This window comes from Paroedura picta, chromosome 8, assembly GCF_049243985.1.
Source record: "Paroedura picta isolate Pp20150507F chromosome 8, Ppicta_v3.0, whole genome shotgun sequence".
NCBI lineage: Eukaryota > Metazoa > Chordata > Lepidosauria > Squamata > Gekkonidae > Paroedura > Paroedura picta.
Window position 1 is genome coordinate 74,170,321 of NC_135376.1, and position 20,502 is coordinate 74,190,822.

The following is a 20,502-nucleotide window of genomic DNA, read 5'->3' on the forward strand; positions in this document are numbered from 1 at the left end:
TTTGTAACCCACTGTTCATAGTTGCTTTAGTTAGTTCAGGTCATTGGGTTTTAGCAGAATAAAGGCTACTCAAACCTGATAATAATAAACAACTCACCAATGTTTAAATTATTTTAGACCTCTGTAAAGGTCTAAATGATAGACCAGCATGGTGTAGTATGGCGGTCCCCAACCTTCATCTGGTCGGGGACCACCTCCGGGGGTGGGGGAGAGCCAGCGGCCCGGCTGCCACAGATGCTCATAAATGCGCATGCCCAATTGCTGCGCATGCACGTTTTGGCCACCAGGTGGTGCTAACATGCATGCGCAGAGTTGCCGTGCATGCGTGTTTTGGCCACCAGGGGGTGCAAACGCGCATGCGCGGCAGTTCCACGCGTGCGCGTTAGCGTCGCTGGCGCGCCGGCTGCCATGCCAGCTGCCGTGCCAGCTGCCGTGCCAGCTGCCGTGCCAGCTGCCGTGCCAGCCTCTTCCCCCCCCCCCATCTCGCTGCAGGGGGAGGCAGGCGCGGCCGCTGGCGGCCCGATATGATGGCCTTTGCAGCCCAGTACCGGGCCGTGGACCGGGGGTTGGGGACCCCTGGTGTAGTAGTTAGGAGTGACAGATTCTAATCTGGAGAACCAGGTTAGATTCCCCACACTTTCACATGCAGCCAGCTGGCTGACCTTGCACTAGTCACATTTCTCATTCATCTACAAGCTAACAACTGTTATGGGAAGCATAATATTAGGCAATAAATGAAAGATTACTAGAAAATGTGAGGGAAAACTATCTTCCTTATCCCTACCAGAGTATTTTATATGGATGGTGACAGTAAACATACTGTCCCAACAAAATGAAATCTCCTACAATTCCAGGAACTAACCCAATCTATGTGTTTTTCATGCAAGGAGAAGGAAATCTTTCATTTAATTTTCCTTGTGATCTGTCATCAAACGTTTTCAAAAATGATTTCCCTGGTGCGTGGTTTTCTTTTTTTTTAATCGAATAAACTTCATGTTTTGTCATATGAAGATTCTCAAAAGAGATTCAGCAAACAAAATAACACAACAAGATTCCCCAGAGCAAAGAAGCATCTCCGGATATGGTTTGTGAGAGTGAGAACTCTCAAACAAAATGCGTGAGATACCAAGGAAGGAGCTGATCACAATGGGTTGGAACGGTCATAAGATGCACCCCATGGGAAACCATTCATGCTGTGCCGTGTGTGCTCTGCCCATAATAGAACAATGAGAGGTCAGGGACTATGACACAAATCATTTCACTTGGAGCAAATGTGCTGTGCTTCCAAAGTAGCCGAGTGGAGCCGTCTGAACAAAACTTTTCTGACATCTAGGGGAATTGATGTAAGTTATAGAAGTATTAACGAAATACTCACGTCAAATGGGAGATGGTTGCACTGCTCTTAGCTCCCTATTATTTTGGCCTCAACTCTCCACTCCACACACACACACACACACACACACACACACAGACATCACTATGTTTTCATAAGAAACTTACCCCCTCTGGTCGGCCATCCGAGGCTGTAACAATCAAAATGTAGCGATCAGTGCTTTCTCTGTCTAAAGGCTTTCCTAAGGCTAGCAGTCCCGATCTAGCAATAAAAAAATAGATATTACACCAAAACATAGCTACTAAACATCAACAAGGGTATTTATGACACTTCTCGTTATATGTAGAAATGAATATGTCTCCTTTAACACATGTCTTTTTTGGTCTTTTTCAATGGGGCAAATGTTTGTTAAAAAGTTATCATCCATTTCTAATGCTTCATAGCTGTTTTCATATGTGGATCATTTAGAAAAGATAATACTTTACGCACCACAGAAAATATTATAACCATATTTGCCCATTTACACTACCCTCTCTGTGCCTGATACTTTTTACATTACCACACCCTGTTACCATTTTTGTGCTCTTTTAGGTTAGCATGATAAAGGGTACTTCTCTCTTCTGTATGAAGCTTTCTGGATCAAGGCCACATATATTTTCCCTACAATGGAATATGAGCGCAGTATGTTTAAATCTTAATCTTCCAGTTAGTTTGTAATGTGTCAATGCCTGCAAATATATTTGTAATGTGCATTTAAAATTCTGTCTTTCACTTGAGCAGGTGGTGAAGCTGCCTTGAACCACATGAGATCACTGAATGCAGCCCCCCAAATGGAGTGGTTTCAATGGTTCCCATAAATTAGGAAAATAATTATGGGGAAAAAGTAAAGATTCATACTTAAAACTGCCTTTTATGCATATAGTATCCTAATAGCTACTCAAAGACCCATCTAATTTGTTTTATACAGGTTTTTTTTTTTTTTTAGTCAGAGCTCACATTTTAAGATATATGAAGGAAAAATCATATTGGGGATTTTTCTTGTGGGAACTACCAGGAGAGAAGGGAGAGAGAAGCTGAAGCTTGGTATGAATTCTGTCATGAATCTTTCATGTGTACATGTGAGGGAGGAAAAGAGGAGCTGAGATAGAAAGGTGTTGGAACAGACAAGGTCTGGTGTGCAAAAAAGAGAAGAAGACCCTGCAGGGGGTAGCAAGAAGACTGTTAGTGAGGTCTCTCCTGTTAAGTGTGATTTCTACTCTTAGGGGTAATTTCCGGCTTCTTCTTGGAAGCCATTGATTGATTGATTGATTGATTGATTGATTGATTCTCTCTCTCTCTCTCTCTCTCTCTCTCTCTCTCTCTCTCTCAGTTAAGCCATGTAGTCAGCTCCTATTTCTGTCTCTCCTCTGCACTATCAAGTATGGCAATTCCTAAATAAATACCTACTCTCAATTAGGGTGTGCAACCTCACTGCCTTATTTACTCTGCCAGCAACGTTATGGTTGCCCAGATCAAGCACATCACTGTTTAAGGTAGGAGAATTGCCGGAGGCTCTTGGCACAAGCAGGCGAGAACAAAGGATCAAAGATGGCCAACATCTGTGGTGCACAGCATGGCCACTTGATAGATAGGCTTACAGAAAGCAATTACCTCATCTAGAAGAAATGAATAAAGACGAGTCTGCTTGAAGTTGGAATATACAATGCACTCCAGAATCCTCAGCCAAGAGATGTTGACCAAGATGACCAAAAGACATGGGACACCCAGGATCAAAAAGCCAGAGACTTGATCATAAAGGGCTTAACATCTCTGTTTCAAGAGTGTTAGACAAGTCCACAGTTACAGCTGTTTGAGAAGAACTTGAAAGGTTTTACATTAATATGTCATTAAAAAGTCAAAATCAATGGTTAAAGATGCTATTTAGCATGAGGATGAAAGAAGACACTAATCTAATTTAATTTGATTAATGCAATAACTCATTTAATGCAATAACTCAACAGTTTTGCAGTTTTGGAAAAGATCTTCCTGATCAGGATTTAATTGTGATACTGTTATTAAGTTTGCCAAAATCATATGTGAATGTGATCTCTCAGACTGAATCTAAAGCCAGTCTGTCCCTCACTGAAGTTTTAAACTCACCTGAGGAAGTGAATAAGAACAGAATGTTTGAAAAACAATTGCAGTTTAATGAGCTGCAATTGGCTCTGGATGTGAAAACAAAGTAGTAATTTGTTACCTCTGTGGAAAGAAAGGTCATATAAAAACCGGTGTAATGCTTTTAAACAGAGGGATGCTGTTCTTAAACAAAGAGACCCAAAGACAGAGAAAAAGCCAAATGAAGGAAGCTTACAAAAATGCCTTCTATTATCACAAAATGGTTCCAAAGTTAATTATTGGTTAATTGATAGTGGCACAACTTCACATATGTGAAGTGATAAGAGTCTTTTTGAAAAGTTAGATGAAGGAAGGAAATAATCTTTGAATGTTGCTGATGGATGTTTTGTGATGGCTGAAGGGGTCAGTGATGTGCTCATAAAATGCATGCGGTCTAGTGGAAAAAAATCAAAAGATCATAGTCACAGAATGCTACATACCTTGTCTTGAAAATAATCTTATATCTATGAGAGCTCTTACAAGAAAAGGCAGGACTGTATCTTTTAATGAAAGTGTTATATAAAACTAGGAGAAGAGCAGACTGCTAGAGACAAAATGCATGGGGATTTGTATGCTCTTGATACATGCACGCAGAGAGCAAACTTCCCAAGGCAAGGCAGTCACAAGGACTGTTCTTTACCGTAGCACAGGTGGTTGGGTCACAGAGACAATTATTCAATTAGCCAGCTTGACAGCCAGAATTTAACTAAAGGCATGCATATAAGAAAATGGGTTGCTGAAGACAGATGTGTGGAAGTGAAATGGACAAGACCCAGCTTTAACAGCCAGCATAGCACAAGCAAGACACGGCACCCTCTAGAACTCATACACAGTGAGGTTTGTGGTCCAATGAAGGCAGCAATCCCTAGTGGAAGAAGATATATGATTATTCAAAATTCAGTGTAACTTACCTGATTAAAGAGAAAGGTGCTGGAAAGATTTAAAGAATATGTAGCACTTGTCAGCAAAAGATTAAAAGAAGGGAAGTCACTAGCAATTATTTGGGTCATGAAATGAACAAATGTTTGGCTGAACAAGGAATAGAAGATCATCTTACTCTCCCATATACTCCAGAGCAGAATAGTGTGGCAGAAAAGAAGAATTACTCTTTCACTGAAATGTGCAAATGCATGCTCTTTGAAGCAGAGCTACTTGAAAAGTATTGGGAAGAAGTGATCAACACTGCCACCTACCTGCAAAACAGATTACCTATCAAAGGTGCTACTAGTACACCATATGAACTGTGGTATGGGCACAAGCCCAGTGTGAATCATCTAAAGATGTTTGGATCAAAGGCACACACCTATATTCCTAAAGAAAAGCAGGCTAAGATGGACCTTTGTGCAGAAGAAGGCATTTTGGTTGGCTATAGACGAGGATGGCAAGGATATAGAATCCTTGACCCACAAACAGCCACAGTCAAGATCTGCATTGCGGTGTACATTGATGAGAAAACCCAAGAAGTATGAAGAAAGTAGATATCAGTGAATCTACATCAATGGAGAAAGATGAAGCACAGCAACCAGAAACAGTATTTCTGAGTACTATAGACCAGTGGTCCCCAACCTTTTTATCACCGGGGACCAGTCAATGCTTGACAATTTTACTGAGGCCTGGGGGGGGGTAGTCTTTTGCCGAGGGACGTCGCCGCCGCCGCCACCTGAGCCCATGCTCCACTTGCTTTCCCACCGGCGCCCCTGACTTCCTGCCGCCCACTGAGGGGCACTGCCAGCAGCAGCTGCTCAGTGCCACGCTGAGGGGGAGCCCCAGCCATGGTGGCCGCTGGAGAGCACCAAAGTGAGCCGGCAGCAACGTGGTGGGGCAGCCCTTGAGGCAGCATCCGGAGAGGAGGACGAGGAGGAGCCGCGGTCCAGTACCGACTGATCCACGGACCGGTCCCAGTCCCTGGACCGGGGGTTGGGGACCACTGCTATAGACAATGTAGAAGACACCACTGCAGAACCTCAAGAACCAGAAGGGGTTGTAGAGCTAAATATAAGATGATCATCCAGATCAAACAAAGGGATACCACCAAAGAAATGTTCTTATCTAGTAAAGGCAGAACCAAACCTCAATCTTTCACATGGGAAGACATAGAAAGGATGCCTGCCAAAGAAGCAGAAAAATGGAGAAAAGCTGCAGAAAAGATTGAATCTGTTATCTTCAAAACCAAGTATGGAGCAGAAGGGGAAGTACAAAGATACAAAGCCAGATTAGTTGCTAAAGGATATTCTCAGAAGTATGAAGATGACTACGATGAAACATTCACACCAGTGGTGGGACACACTTCAATAAGAATGCTCTTAAGCATAGCAATAGCAAGGAAGATGTATGTGGAGCATTCGGACATAAAGATTGCTTTTCTTCATGGTGAAATGAAGGAAGATATCTACATTGAACAGCCACCAGAATTTGAACAATACAAACACCTCATGTACAAACTGAAAAAGAGCATCTGTGGACTAAAACAGGCTGCGAGATGTTGGAATGAGAAACTTCATTGCTAATCAAGGAAGAATTTGAGCAAGGCAAAGTAGAACCATGCCTATTCTCAAGATATAGAGACAACAAATGGACTTATATTCTGATTTAAATTGATGATCTCATTTTACGTTATGAAGCCAAGAAGGACTGTAAGAAAGTAGAAGTGAAAGGTCTTGGAGACATCAACTACTATCTTGGAATACAAATAGAATGAAAGGAAGATGGAAACTGTCTTCTCAATCAGAAACAGAAAATCGTAGAATTTCTGGATTCCATGAATATGGAAAGTGGTACAGAGATGCGATTTGAAAACGTCTGTACATAAGTACATTGATGTGTCCAGATATTTTAGCAGCTGTTACTTGTTATGCAGAAAGGTGGAATCAGAAAGCAAATGAGACTGGAATGCAGTCAAGCATCTTGCAAAGTACCTGACTGGAACTGCAAATCTGAAACTGAAGTTACCGACTTGTGACAATTCCAGATTGGTGGGATACATGGATGCAGTCTAGACAGAAGATACTAAATACAGAAAGTCAACTAGTGGGGTAAGCTGAATATGTATCTTCAGCAGAACCATCCACACAACTGAAATGGATACTGCAACTAATGCAAGACTTTGGGATAGAGGAACCCAAACCAGTGCAACTTTTTGTAGACCATCAACAGTGTATCAAGCTTGTACTATCAGTTCAAGAACTAAACACATTGATGTGAAGCATCCCCTTGTAAGAAATATGAAGGAAGATAGGCTTGTTGAGTTGGACTACTGTCCTACAAATGAAATGATTGCAGCAGATGCACTCAAGCCGCTCCCTAGAGAAAAGTTTTAAAGTCTACATAAAAAAATAACTCTTGTGAACTTTGTACACTAGACCTTGAGACGGGGTGTTGGAATAGGCAATCTCTGGTGTACAAAGAAGAAAAGAAAATTCTGCAGGGGGCAGCAAGAAGACAGTTAGATGGATAGTGAGGTCAGGACCTCTTCTCCTGTTAAATGTAATTCTTTGTTTCCAGATTGCTACTCTTAGGGGCAGTTTTCTGCTGCTTCTAGAAGCCACAGATTCTCTCAGTTAGACATGTAGTCACCTCCTATCTCTGTCTCTTCTCTGCACTATCAAGCAATGGCAATTCCTAAATAAACCTCTACCTACTCTTAATCAGGGTGTGCAACCTCACTGTTTTATTTATTCTGCCAACAAAAAGTTAGGTGTATATACTGTCATAAATCAAAAGAATTGAAAGTTACACATTATGGATGGTGAGAGACATCAAGCAGTTTAGCAAAGGTAGGATAAATAGTTTAAGTGAAAATTGACTCATATTGATATAAGGTCACAGTCTGATAAATTCCTAATTAAAATTAAAATTCCTAACAAGTGGGTTCTAAAGATCTATTGGAGATTGTACTAAGGAAATCCAAATCTCTGCTTAAAGCAGGATGAGTATTTAATTACTTGATGCATTTTAATTCAGTACTTTAATATTGTATACACACTTTAACAATCTTTTTGTAGGACAGTAGCTTCCAAATCAGTAACAATATATCCAGAAAGATTAAAATGTTCCCCCACTGGATTCTGTATGTTGGTCTTGTGTCTGATTTGTATTGATTCTCCTACACAAAGACTGATACATTTGTCCAAATGTAGCCAGCAGAAGGGCATTGTTGGCACATGATAGCATATATAAAATTGAATGACGTACAAATAGGTGAGCTCAGAATGATGTAGCCCATGTTGTAAGGCCATGTTGTTAGGTCCTGTGACAGTACTGCCTAAGTGCACATGGGCAAAAGATAGCATTTTGCTCTGCATGGTTAGTTCTTTGGTTTGTTTCTGAGGAAGTGAACTGTTTCTCATGAAAGCTCATACTGAAATAAACATTGTTAGCCTTTAAGGTGCTACCAACCTTTGGTTTCATTTTTCTACAATTGACTGACATGGGTATCTCTTTGCAACCATGTAGTTCAACCGTATGGAAAGGAAACCTTCCCTTTCTTGCTCTCCCATCATAACCATTCCTTCAAATGCAACCCTTTAGTTTTCCCCTCAGGGATGAATGACAAGCCATTGTCTAATATGGGAAACAAAAGACATTCAGAGACACTGTTGGGATGGGGAATACCATTTGCCTCTAGTGATCTTGGGATCAGCATGTGTTTCCTTATGTTATCTGTACCTGTTTCCTGTTCCCTGTAAACCGCCCTGAGCCTTCGGGGCAGGGTGGTATATAAATAAAAATAAATAAAAATATAAAGTATGGTCTGTTCACTCTCGCCGCCCCCCTGCACAGAGCTCAGTGGGAACTATTGAGAAGCATGCCAGCCCCTATCTGCACAATACTGTACCAAATTCTGTGATCGTAATAGAATGTTATCAATCAGCTTTATTGTGTAGACATAGCCATTATATAGAGAACACTTACTTTTTCAGCTGTAGATTTAACACCTATTGAGGCCAATATGAGTTATAGCTGATTCATATATTACATAGTCCTTGTGACCTTCTTGGGGACAGTCAACAGATGGGTTCTAGGAATTCCCCACTAGAAACTTATGTTCCAGACATGTGTGGACTTGGTTCATATCACAACCTGTTCACAAGGACTGTACCATTTTCTGACATCCCGGGGTTCTGCTTTTTGACTCTTGGGGAAAACTTAACTGTACTAGTAGTTATACTCCTAAAACTTTTTCAGATTAGAAAAACAGCACAATGGGTGAATTTAAGAACTCACCTTCCCAAATCCTACGGTTCTGAAATAGGCATGAGTGTGTCTGGGAATTAAATTCCCACTCCCAGTATACATTTGGCCAAATGTTTGTTTTTGTTTTTGTTTTTTGTTTTTTTTTGATGTGGCATATATTTGAATAGGCCCTTGGACCTAACATTTTTATATTGTGTTTAATATATTTAGGCATGATATATTTTTCAAGAGGAATCATACTCTAGGAAGGATAAAAAGAATGATGGAACAGACCTTGTCTCTCTATGACCGTTTATGCACTGGGAACTTCAGTGCCCCAGCTCCCATGCAGGAAGACAAATTGGAGGCGGATGAGGTGCCCCAGGCCAAGTGTTCCCCCATGTGGGTTCAGGAAGAGGTGGGGCAACCTGCTATGACTAAAACTCCAGCCTGCAGCCTGGCATGAAACCTCCAGTGCATATACGGTCTACGACACTTACAGTGCCCCCTGCATGAATTTAACATTGGTGTGGAATGCAGTATGGGTTAGAACTGAAACTCAAGAGGAAATCTGCAATAAATCTCCCTCTTGTACATGGGAAAGTCCTATTAAAGAACTGCTTTGCATCAATCTGAGACATCCCATCACTAAAGACTGACCACCATTGACAGCATATACACCCTATTGCGCCTCATTAGATAAGCTGTCCGCAGGAGTGGTTTCAGGATTTGCGGGCCTGTAGCACCAGAGCCAGTCTAAGGGTTTGCGGGGCCCCAGCAGAGTACAATTGCAGCAGGAACAGCCAGACTGGGTCAGAGGGCCCCCATACAATGGAAAGGGGTGTTACTCTTAGTGTCCTTAAATAGGGAAAAGGGGGAAGGAGAGAGGCTATGACCTTGATCCATGGGCGGAGGGCACCTTGTGGGGCCTCTGGAAGTGGAGGGCCTGTAGCATGTGCTACATGTGCTACACTGATAAACTGGCCCTGGCTGTCCATTCCATTAAAAAACCCACAAATAGATTAACAAGAGTTGTGGCACCATAGAGCAAATCAAATCAAAAAGTGCTATATTAAAAAAAAACCAAAACTAAAAACAAAAGCACTCCACCTTTGCTGGAAACCTGGACTACTCTGCATTTTGTTTGCAGGCTTTACTTTTAATTTAATGGCACTAAGAATAACCCAAGCAGCATCCAGAGAAAACGAATTACAAGGCATGTGTGATTTCATCATTAACTTCTGCTGATGTGGAAGCTTTGAATTGTCAATGCAGAGGCATCTTTATTATACCACTGTGAGGAAACTGTGTGCTTTCTTTACAGCTTTCCTAATTTGGCTCTGTAAGTAATGTAAGAAGAGTACCTGTTTGCATGGAACAGGTGGACTAGCAATCAGAATTCATGACTAAATGTTCAGGAGATCAGCTGACTGCACATACTAAATGACAGATTTCCTTTCTCTGTATGTTAAGTAGAAATCGTATGGATGACTAGCAGACATTTCCCTGTGGAGCTGGGTGCGCTATGGCTATTCTGATACATCAATTTTCACACTCAGACCAGCCTGCTGAAACTATGGGCAGCTTTCGAATAAAGTGAGAAGTTGTTATAGAGCCATTTGTGCAAACAGACCTTCAGTGGGTCTGTTTCCTACATGCTGATTCCTACCTCGAAGGCTCTAAGGGGCTGAGGGCTGGCATGTATGAAGGACCCTTTCCTCCTCTAATGTCCAGGTCACCAGGGGGCTGCTTGATGAAGACTATTTCAGGCTGCTGACTACTGTTTCAATGCCTGCTCTATTATTTAACATTAATAATGGTCACACTTGTTGCTTTCATAGATATATATATGGGGACATATATCATATATATCATAAGGGGATGTATGCTTGGATTTGGTCCACATTCTTTGGCCTGATTTATAATGTATAAGTGAAAGTTCTCTTAACCTGACTTTGATGCCAAGAGAAATCAGGAGCAAGGAATTTGTTTTCTACGTGTCAAGAGACTCTGTGATGAAATACATTTGGGTGGGAGGGTAAAGATCTGACCTGAAAAAAACCTTTACAAAAATGTAAAGTTTTTCTCTCTGAGCACAGAACAGTCAGGAAGCAGGGAGACAGTCTAATGGCTTTCCAGCCTCACCTCAGCTCTGTTTTAAGAAATGGTAATAGGTCCAGATAAATGGGCCAGTCACACACACACCCCTCCAAAAAAAGAACAAGAAAAAGAGATTTGGAGGAATTAAGATTAGAAAAACTTCAGGAAGAAATTTCTGGATACTTCAGGTAAAGCTTCCTTGACCTGGCCTGACTGGGTTAGTGGGATGGGAAAGCTCCTGGAAACAAGGAGGAAACTCTGTTTTGTGCTGAGTCTGCCAGATCAGACAGAACTCGTAACTGAGGTCTGGAGGAGGTGGTCATGGCTACGTGCTGGCCTGGACAGCTGAAGGAAGCTACAAGATAATGGAAACTTTGTAGAGATCTATAAAAGTTTAAGCTAAGGAGCCTGTTCTATATTTAACATCTGATAGAGCATGTATATAGAGAGGGGTAGATAAAAATGCATACCAATTTCACTTGAATTCCTTGTTAAATCTGGTGCTGTGCTAAAAGTATGCTTGTGAAAATTATCTTTTTAATAAATACTTTTTAACATTTGAGGCTGGTTGTGTCTCTTTGTACCACATAAATTTCCACCATCTTGAACATTCCATTTTAAAGGGAGTGTCAGGGAGAAGGCAGTTAGTTAGTAAATAATTACTCTTCAAGGGGCTTACGAGGCAGTAAACCAGGGGTAGTCAAACTGCGGCCCTCCAGATGTCCATGGACTACAATTCCCATTCGCTGGCAGGGGCTCATGGGAATTGTAGTCCATGAACATCTGGGGGGTCGCAGTTTGACTACCCCTGCAGTAAACCTTTCCTTGTGGTGACAAGGCGCAAGGTCTCAGGAGGGAAGTGATCCTCCCAGCGGGCAATTCCTAGAGAGCAGGTGGTGGTGGTGAATTACAGGAGAGTAAGAAAAGCCCTTCCATTGTTCAGAAAATCTTGAAGGGCAGGGTAGAACAGGACCTGCAGGCTGAAGAAGGACCATTCCTCCACAGCCCCTATTAGGATATGGACCATAGTACAAGAGGAGAAGATGTTTCAGCTTTCTGTTCTGCATGGTTTTCCTGACACAAAATACAACCAAGAGGTGTATCTATCCCATTGGGTGATTGGGCATATTCTTCAGAAACTCCTGAACTAGCTTGCGTAAGAGTTTGCTATTCAGTTTCTAACACTTTCCCTTTCCTATATAAACAAAGAAATAGAATAGACAGAAAGTGGGTTGAGAATAATTGTGTGAACTGGGAGAACTACAATATCTGTATCGAAAATTAAACATGATAGATGACTCTGTCATTCTTAGTTTATAATATCTAATCTCTCATAGCAGTTTTCACAGTGACAAATAAAGGCTTTTTTTTTTTGCTTAACTGCTCTTGAGGAATGAGAACATAATGATAAGCCTTGCCATACTTTTCCAAATTTCTTTAAAAAGAAAAGTTCTCAACTTCTCCTTCCTTCCCCCTTTACTGTAATTAATATTCAGGCAAGTAATAGCTTTGCAAATGACAACTTCTTAAAAGAAAGAAGGTTTCTGCTATTTCTGGGACATGTGCTTTCAAATGTTCTATGACTTTTCTTTATATTAATTAAGCAGCCTAAAAGCTTTCCTGATTAGTAGTGCCTGGAATGTCTGGTGGTGAATTCAAACAATAACCCTAAAAGGTCTCTCTTTACTGAAAAGGGAAACACATTTTATTTTCAGGACAAGGAACTGTAAGTTTTTTTTAATGTTACTGTCATAAGCAGAAAGCTGGTAAGTCTAATGGCTTCTAATTAATCCCAGGTCACTCCTGTAATGGACGTTTTCATCTCAGTGGGTTTTACCTAGTCAAACATTTAAAATAAATAAATGGTCTAGGGTGTACAATTTCAGTACCATTCACAGAGCTCCTATTAGTGTCTGAAAGCTCAGCTACAAACAGCTGAACCCCTCTGATTACAAGCTGCCTTATTTGCACCCAATCTGCATATTCAATTGGAAGTCAGAAATACAGTCACAGGCATTGTACTACTTACGTCCGAGAAAGGTTAAACACTTGCTGGGGATCTCCGTTCTGGATGATATATGTTATAGGGTCACCCTCTCGATCAGTTGCCTTTGGAAGAACAACACAAGCCAGCATTAGGATCTAGATTGTGACAAGCCTCTCTCTTTTTATTCTCAGGATGAGGGGGGGAAATCAATTGTGATGGACAGCACATTTTAAATGCTAATCAGCTCATTCATAACAATTAAAGAGGTGACAGCTTTGACTCCAGATCAGTTGATAGTATATGTTTCGACCCCTCCAGAGAAAGGCTGTATTTTGGCTGCATGGAGAATTTGCTCTCAATGAGCATGATAATTGCTTATCGGAATTCCAGGAAATTAGAATATTTGCATGCTTGAGCTTTAATCAACCATGACTGACAGAACATGAGGCAATAAAGAGTCTTTCGGCAAGCGATTAATTCTCCAGCTTATTTTCAAACTCACTAAGTAGGCATTATTTATAACCGTATATCTTAAAATAAGTACAATAGCAGTGTTTAAATCTTACACTCATTTTGGATGCTTCTTAAAATATGCAGGGTTAAAAAAAATCATATTGAAAAATAATATACCTAAACAGAATGAATAGTTTACTGGAAAATGTAATTAATTAAATGGGATGTACTACCTGGAAACAAGCAATGTATGCTTTTAAAACACAGGGAACAATCCAGCTAAATTGAAATATCCTTACTGATTTCAATGGGAGCATTAAAAATGTGCTTATGACTCTCTCAGTGGAATAACAAAAAATGGAATGTTTAACTTTGTGTTCCCAGTCATTTTCAGTGTGGTTCAAACATGACTATCTCAGCCCTACCATTGAGCACTGCCTTTCTAAAACTTCTAAATTGACAGATGTCAAATTATTTCACAAAGCTATGAATGTCTCCGGCTCAGCTTAATGTGACAGGCAGGTTGCAGGAACCAGACAACGAGCAAGTCATGCGGACTTCTTTCTATGGCACTGCAACCTGTCTGTCGCTCACATCTGTGTGTCTGTGTTAGAAATGGACACAGCCATTCGTGTTTGCTTCTTATTAGCTAAAGCTGCATCTTGTTCTTACTTTTTCTTCCTGATGAAGAGGGCTATAAATCACTGCTTTTGCGAGATAGTCTGCAAATGTCAGAAAACATGCAACACATGTTTGATGAAATGGTAAGCCATTGGTATCAATCTAATAATCTTAGGCTTGTCCAAGTAGGGGCTTTCCATACAGTGAATTTAGAGCTATGGGCAATGGATAAGGTTATAACACAACATCAAGATTTTCCTTTTAGCACCTCTGAGAAAGGAAAGTGGACCAAAATGCATTGGGTGAAGACTGCAATTAAAGTACTTTTGATGGCACCTTTAGATATTCTATTACTGGACAAGATTATCAGCTTCTGTTTTTAACAAACTGTTAAAAGGCAAAGGATAATAGGCCAGTAAAAAGGTTTTTCTGCCCCTAAGTGCAGCAAAATAACTTTTTTTTGGTGTTGGAGGATCATGAACACTCTGGGTCAATTATGTGAACTGTGGCTGTCACTTGCTGGCTGGAGTTGCCACGGAGGCTGAAATTCAATGTCTTTTATATGAAAAAGTCAACAAGTTCGTCATATCCTGCCACCACCATGATGGGGATAACCACCCCTCTTTTAATATTTGCCTGCCAAGAAATGGATCACATTCCTCATAGGGATACCTGAACACCTGCCAGTTCAGCTCACTGCTGGTTTACCATCAGTGGCCAGGCAATCAGCTAACTGATGGACCACTCATCTGTTCTCAGCCTGTTTGTGTGCACAGGCTACTGGCCACTAATGAGAGTTAGCTTTTGATCTCCTGGTGAGGAAATTTTGGTCCGTACCCAGCAAAGTTTTTTAGGGAGCCAACTCCCAGTTGATCAAGTCAGATTATGTTGATTTTTCACTGGACTCTTTTCTGCTTCCTTCAGTTGCTGAAATGCAACTGTGTATGATCAGAAGCTCAGCTGATTTCCCTTCTCTTCTTTCCAGCCTAAGCAGTCTGCTTCAGCTGCAATGAAAATTGAGAAACAAGCTCTTCGCTCTTCCTACTGCAGAGATTAAGAGCACTGCATCTGTCTCCATCCATTTTGGGGCAGGGGGAATACAAACAAGCTCTTTGACTGCCTTTTGTAAGGCAGAAATCAAAATGGTTCAATACCTGCCAGTTCAACAGCACCTAGCACGGAGGGCAGAGCTTCCTTTTGCAACATGACTGTGTATCTATTTTGCTAAAACGGTTGGGTGGATAAGATGAGGTCCCCCATTGGCTTTGACTTCATACCAACAGGTGTCTGTAAACTTAAGTGTTTGGTAACAGTTGCTCAGTGCAATCCATCAAATATCCCTCATCAGCTCACAGCTGAACAAGGTAAATTTGTCTGAAAAACTGGTTTGCTGAGACATTTCTGGCATCCTTAATCCCTGTGCTGATCCCAGTCAGTGGAAGTGACCAGCAGACCTAAAAGCATCCTATACATTTGCACTGCAATATTAAAGACAACTGAAAAAGCCAAGTATTGAAGCAAGAACAGCATTGACAAACCCTTATAGTCATGACTTGGAAATCCCTTTTGTAAGTTACAGCAGAGAAGCAGAACAAAATATTTATCTATTAAACCAGTCTCTCTGGTTTCACAACTCAATTTACACTATGCATATGTACTGTACTATGGCAACACCAGGAAAGATGTGTCGGTTCATATGTGTGTTGGGGTGTGAGGCATTAGAGATGTGGCCTGAAAGCCAAGGGGGCAGTGGTCCAAAAAAGTTAGAGAACCACTGATCTAGAATAAACTACTCCAATGCACTTTGCATGGAGCTGAAACCAAAGAGTGTTCAGAAGCTGCAGCCAGAATGCTGACAGTGGGTTGTACAGACTATATCACTTCAGTCCTACTCTACTTACACTGGCTCTCAATTTGCTTCCAGGCTCAATTCAAACTTTTGTAAACACTCAAAGGATTGCCTATCCCTGTAAGACCTTGGTCATCTACCATTAGAGGCCCTGATTTGGATGCACCTATCATCTGATGTTAGGCTGGTGGCAACCCAAGAACAGGCCTTCTCAGGTGAAGCCCTAAAATTATAAAATTTGTTCCCCATGGAGAATTGTCTCCTGCTATCATTATTCATTTCACACACAGAGACACTCTCAGTAGCACTTTAGAGAAATTCAACGATCTTTTGGAGGGCTGAGCTTTCAACAGTCAAAGCTCACCTGGTCAGACACAAGTGGAAATGGAAATCTCTAAGTCATTATATCCTTGCTATATCGCCGATCATGGTCTTCCACTAGCAAATGACGACTATGCAACTTAATGATATTTAAGAATATTACTGTAATGTTTTGACTTTCTACATCCTTGGGAACCTCAACTGCCTGGAAAGGTGGAATATGAATGGTTTAGGTAAATTAAAATATAGTGGAATGGAGAAACATGTACACTACACAGAGCTTTTTAGAAAGTGAGATAAACAATGTGATAGTTTAACAGCATAATAACTGTACTCTTATCTCAGATCTATAGGACTTCCATTCAAAAATGCCCAGGGCATTTAACATTTCTTTCTCACTGCTTTAACACAGCTATATATGAAGATCTGAAGAATCTTTACCATAAAATCTGCTATGCTTAATGAATGAACGTATTTCACATAAGACATTGTAGACATTTTCAGGCATTATGTTTTTGGTGGTTCTCACATTACTTCCTGGCAAAGCACCCTGTGTGCAGTCTTTTCCATGTACCCTTTTGCAGGGGTAGTGAAATGAAGTATTTTCCAGATTCAGTACTCAAAACAGAAAGGCCAGATTTGTTGTGAGCACACTCCTCCATGTCAAAGCCTGAATATTTATATGCTGCCCTATTCATGCAAGATATCGGTTGTTTGCAAAACAAGGATCACAGGTAGTATGCTTTATGGCTGCGCAAGGCAGTAACACCAAAACATAATGATTGAAAATGACCATGGTTTTTACACTGTATTGCATGCAGAACCCTGAGTTTCATCAGAAGCTTATTGGAGGACCTCAGAGAGAAGATATAAAATGGTGGGTAAGTTTCCCTGAAATACAGCTTGTCCATCACTATTGTCCTCTATAGCATGTAGCCAAGAGATTGGTGGCAGTATTCTAGCATGCACAGTGTTTGTTGGGCTGTCTCCATGAAACCTGGCTGGCATCTGATGTGTACTCTATAGGCCTCCTCACAATCCTCTGTTTCAAACACATATGGTGGCAACATGCAAGAGGTGAAACAGACAAAGGAATATGGAAAGGGTTTCAGTGATCTGAAGCAACCATAAGCAGAAAGAGCTCTGTAAATGCTTACATTGAAGCATTCTGTACCTGCAAATTTAGCAAAATGGCACCAATTCTCATAGCCTCACTGATTTCAAGACTGTACATCTGCTGGGGGAAGCGAGGTGGGCTCTGATTGTTTGGAGGAAGGACCTCAATGTAAACAGTAGTGATGGAGCTCCTGCAATGACACAAAAGAACAAAACCCAATCAAACACCAGACATGATGTTGTCCATTCTTCAATCAAAGAAGCATTCAGGCCAAGCAAGAATTCCAGTTCAGCAACAATAATGGGACTCCTCCACTGACTTTTATCCATTCACTCTAATGGCATAAACCACTCTGTGTGAACTGACACCAAAGGGCACAGAAATCCCTGGTTCATGCTGACTTCACAAGTATATTGATAACGTGGTATTTTTTGCACTAGGATCTGGGAAAGACAGTTTCCAATCCCCTCTTTGCCATGGATACTTGCTGGGTGATTTTGGGCCATTCATTTTCTCTCTGTCTAACCTACCTCATAGGGCCACTGTGAACAGAGAACACCATACACTGGTGTTCTCCTTGAGAAAAAGGGATAAAATACATACTACATAAATAAAGTATATTATGTATTAAGTAATATTTAACAGGTATTTAAATTTCACCCTACTGAGAAACTATTTCACAGTCCTCTGCCCTATAGTAGTAAGATTAAAATGTAAAAGATTATCAAAAGATTAACTTTGGACGTAGAAAAGAAAAGATGGGTCAGATGGACTGCGTTAATTACTGATATACAGATTTAGGAATATGTTATAATTATTTATTTTCTAGGTTATTCATAGTTTACCATTGGCACTGAGACTCAGACCCATTATGCACGGGAGGAATAACGCAAATTCGGGGTGGAATGGCGGCGACTAAAATCACCGATAACGCATGGTGCCGGCTGCAACCGGCCACAGCTTCGATGCATGCCACCGAAAAAGCCACGTTAGTGAAACGCGGAAGAAAGCGCAGCTTCCGGGTGACCGGGGCGCAACCAGAAGCGCTGCTGGGATCGCCGCGTGCATAGTCGGTTACTCTGGGTTTTGCCGCCGTTGCGCCCTGTCCCGTGCATAATCAGTGTGCTTCGCGTCTTCCCCGTCCGCGTTTTCCATGTGACCCGAAATCGCCGTTTTGGTGGCCGTGCATAATGGGCCAAAGCGGATTACACAGGGTAAACTAAATACAATCAATTCTATATAAAATATAAATCTTTGTTAACTCTGTTCCTGTAGGTCAGTTATTTCTATTTTAAGAAATGCAGGTTACTGACAACTTTCTGAAATCACTGACAGTAACAACACAGCTCCCCCTTTATGTATACATATATATGTAGTCCTGCCAAGGACTGAACTTGAGGTGTAAGGGAGGATCAAGATTCTCAGTCTCTGACTGGCTCAGAGCTGGCTGGCTTCCCCACAGGAGCCAGTGGATTCAAATGGCTGATTGGTCAGCTTGTGGCAGGATCCTCTCGTGATTCAATCTGTTGAAACCATTGTATATCCAATTACCTGCAGCTATGGGTTGATCCTTTTTTTGGTGACTGTATATATTGGGGAGTTTGGGGATTAAAATCAGTAAAGTTGTGGTGCTACTTATATCATGTGTTTTTACCAATAAAGGGTTGCAACAATTCCAGTGTTCCTGAACATACGGATCCAACAATATACATACATACCCCCCTCTCATATATACTTAATCCAAAACATTTCTTTTAATTATTCTCCAACTAGAACAGTATGGGAATACCATCTAAGTTTTTCTAGCACTTGGTCCTATTATCTCATATCTGCACCTCTCTGTTGGGAAGGCAGAAATCTGGACTTCTAGTTTATTATGTCATGGAAGTTAGAGTTTTGACAATGCATTGTTTTTAATGCCTTTCACTGCAGTTCTATGTTCTTTGTTTGTGCTAATAATCCCAATTTATTAATGTTTTATCCCATGTTCTCTATTTCAGATGAAAAGAGGAAAGAAAGGGGAAACACAATCTTGTTCTACCACATCACCATCTCCAGAAGAAGAAGAGTTGGTTCTTACATGTCACTTTTCTCTACCAGACGAGTCTCTCGTTTGCTTCTGGCCACCTGCTGCCTCCACCACCACATCCCCCTCTTGACCTCTGTTACATTTTACACACCATTTTGGGCTGCCACAGCAACCCAAAATATAGCCTGAATTGTAGTGGTATGGTTTTGACAGTGTCCATGCAAGCAAACCCTTATAAAAAGGGCAAGAAGGGGAGAGTATACAGCTTATAGATTGGTTGCTGGCAAAGTTATAATTAACACAGTGCAATCTATAAAGTGATAAAAGCATTCACCATACAATATTATACTATTGCTCCCTATATGGTTTATAGTGTATTTTAGAATAGATTTAGCTTCAAAACTAACAATGGAGTAGACAGACAACCATCCAGTTTATCAATAATCCCTGAAGTAAGAAAAAGGGGGGAAATTCTCAAAAGGTCCCTTAAGTATGTCATAGTTGCATTTTATTTACATTAATTTTAGAAAGATTAAAAGTATATCCCCTGCTTGTCAGTTCTGCAATTAATCCACATGGGTTATTGGAGAAGCACTAACAAAATTAAAAATGTTCAGAATTAGACTATTGATGTAATGATCATTGTCAGTGACATGGATCTTACCCATACAAATGTGTCAATTTAAAAATAAAAGTAAAAGAATTCCTAAGTATTCTACTAGAAGGTGAAGCATGGATAAAGCATGGATAAAGAATGTGTGGATCCAAATGCAGCCTGTGGATGATGGCATGGCATGAGCCATCACTGCCTTCTTTTTCTCCTAATTACATCATAGGTTTACAGGAAACTACAGGAATTAAGACTACAGTAATATCCAGTAGGGAAGGCATTGGCAAACCATCCTGTATTGAGTCTGCCATGAAAACGCTAGAGGGCATCACCCCAAGGGTCAGACATGACCCGGTGCTTGCACAGGGGATACCTTTACCTTTATCTTTACTATCCAGTTGTTAATGACCCTGTGGAAATTCTGGAGAACCCTGAGGAATGCTCAAGGCACAGCCAGCACCTCAAATATTTCTCTTTACCCTGGCTCACAGCTGTAGGAACCCTGGAAGTGATAAGAAGCATAAGCCACACTGGCCAACATCTCCCTGCTACCTGTGTCACAGTGCTTGTTTCAGTTGCTTTGGCGGAGAACCAGAGCTGTACCCAAAGCCAATGGCCTGGCATGACACTATTCAGGGCATGTGTCAGGGGCTGTACCTCTCTTTTCTATACAATGATTTATGTATTTATATTTTATTTATAATTGGCTTTTATATAGCCCCTCTCCGCAGGTTCAGGGTGGTTTACATACTAAGC

General features: G+C 41.0%; 1 protein-coding gene across 9 annotated transcripts in view; it reads right to left on the reverse strand.

Moving 5' to 3' along the window:
* PCDH15 (protocadherin related 15) overlaps positions 1-20,502 on the reverse strand; it is an 886,705-nt gene that overhangs the window by 195,330 nt on the left and 670,873 nt on the right. For all 9 annotated transcript variants that reach the window (XM_077350402.1, XM_077350403.1, XM_077350405.1 and 6 more), the window contains 3 exons: positions 17,165-17,297; positions 12,789-12,868; positions 1,501-1,594 (listed from right to left, as the gene is read on the reverse strand). In XM_077350402.1, coding sequence (XP_077206517.1) covers positions 1,501-1,594; positions 12,789-12,868; positions 17,165-17,297 — 307 coding nt within the window. The remainder of the gene's footprint in view (positions 1-1,500; positions 1,595-12,788; positions 12,869-17,164; positions 17,298-20,502) is intronic.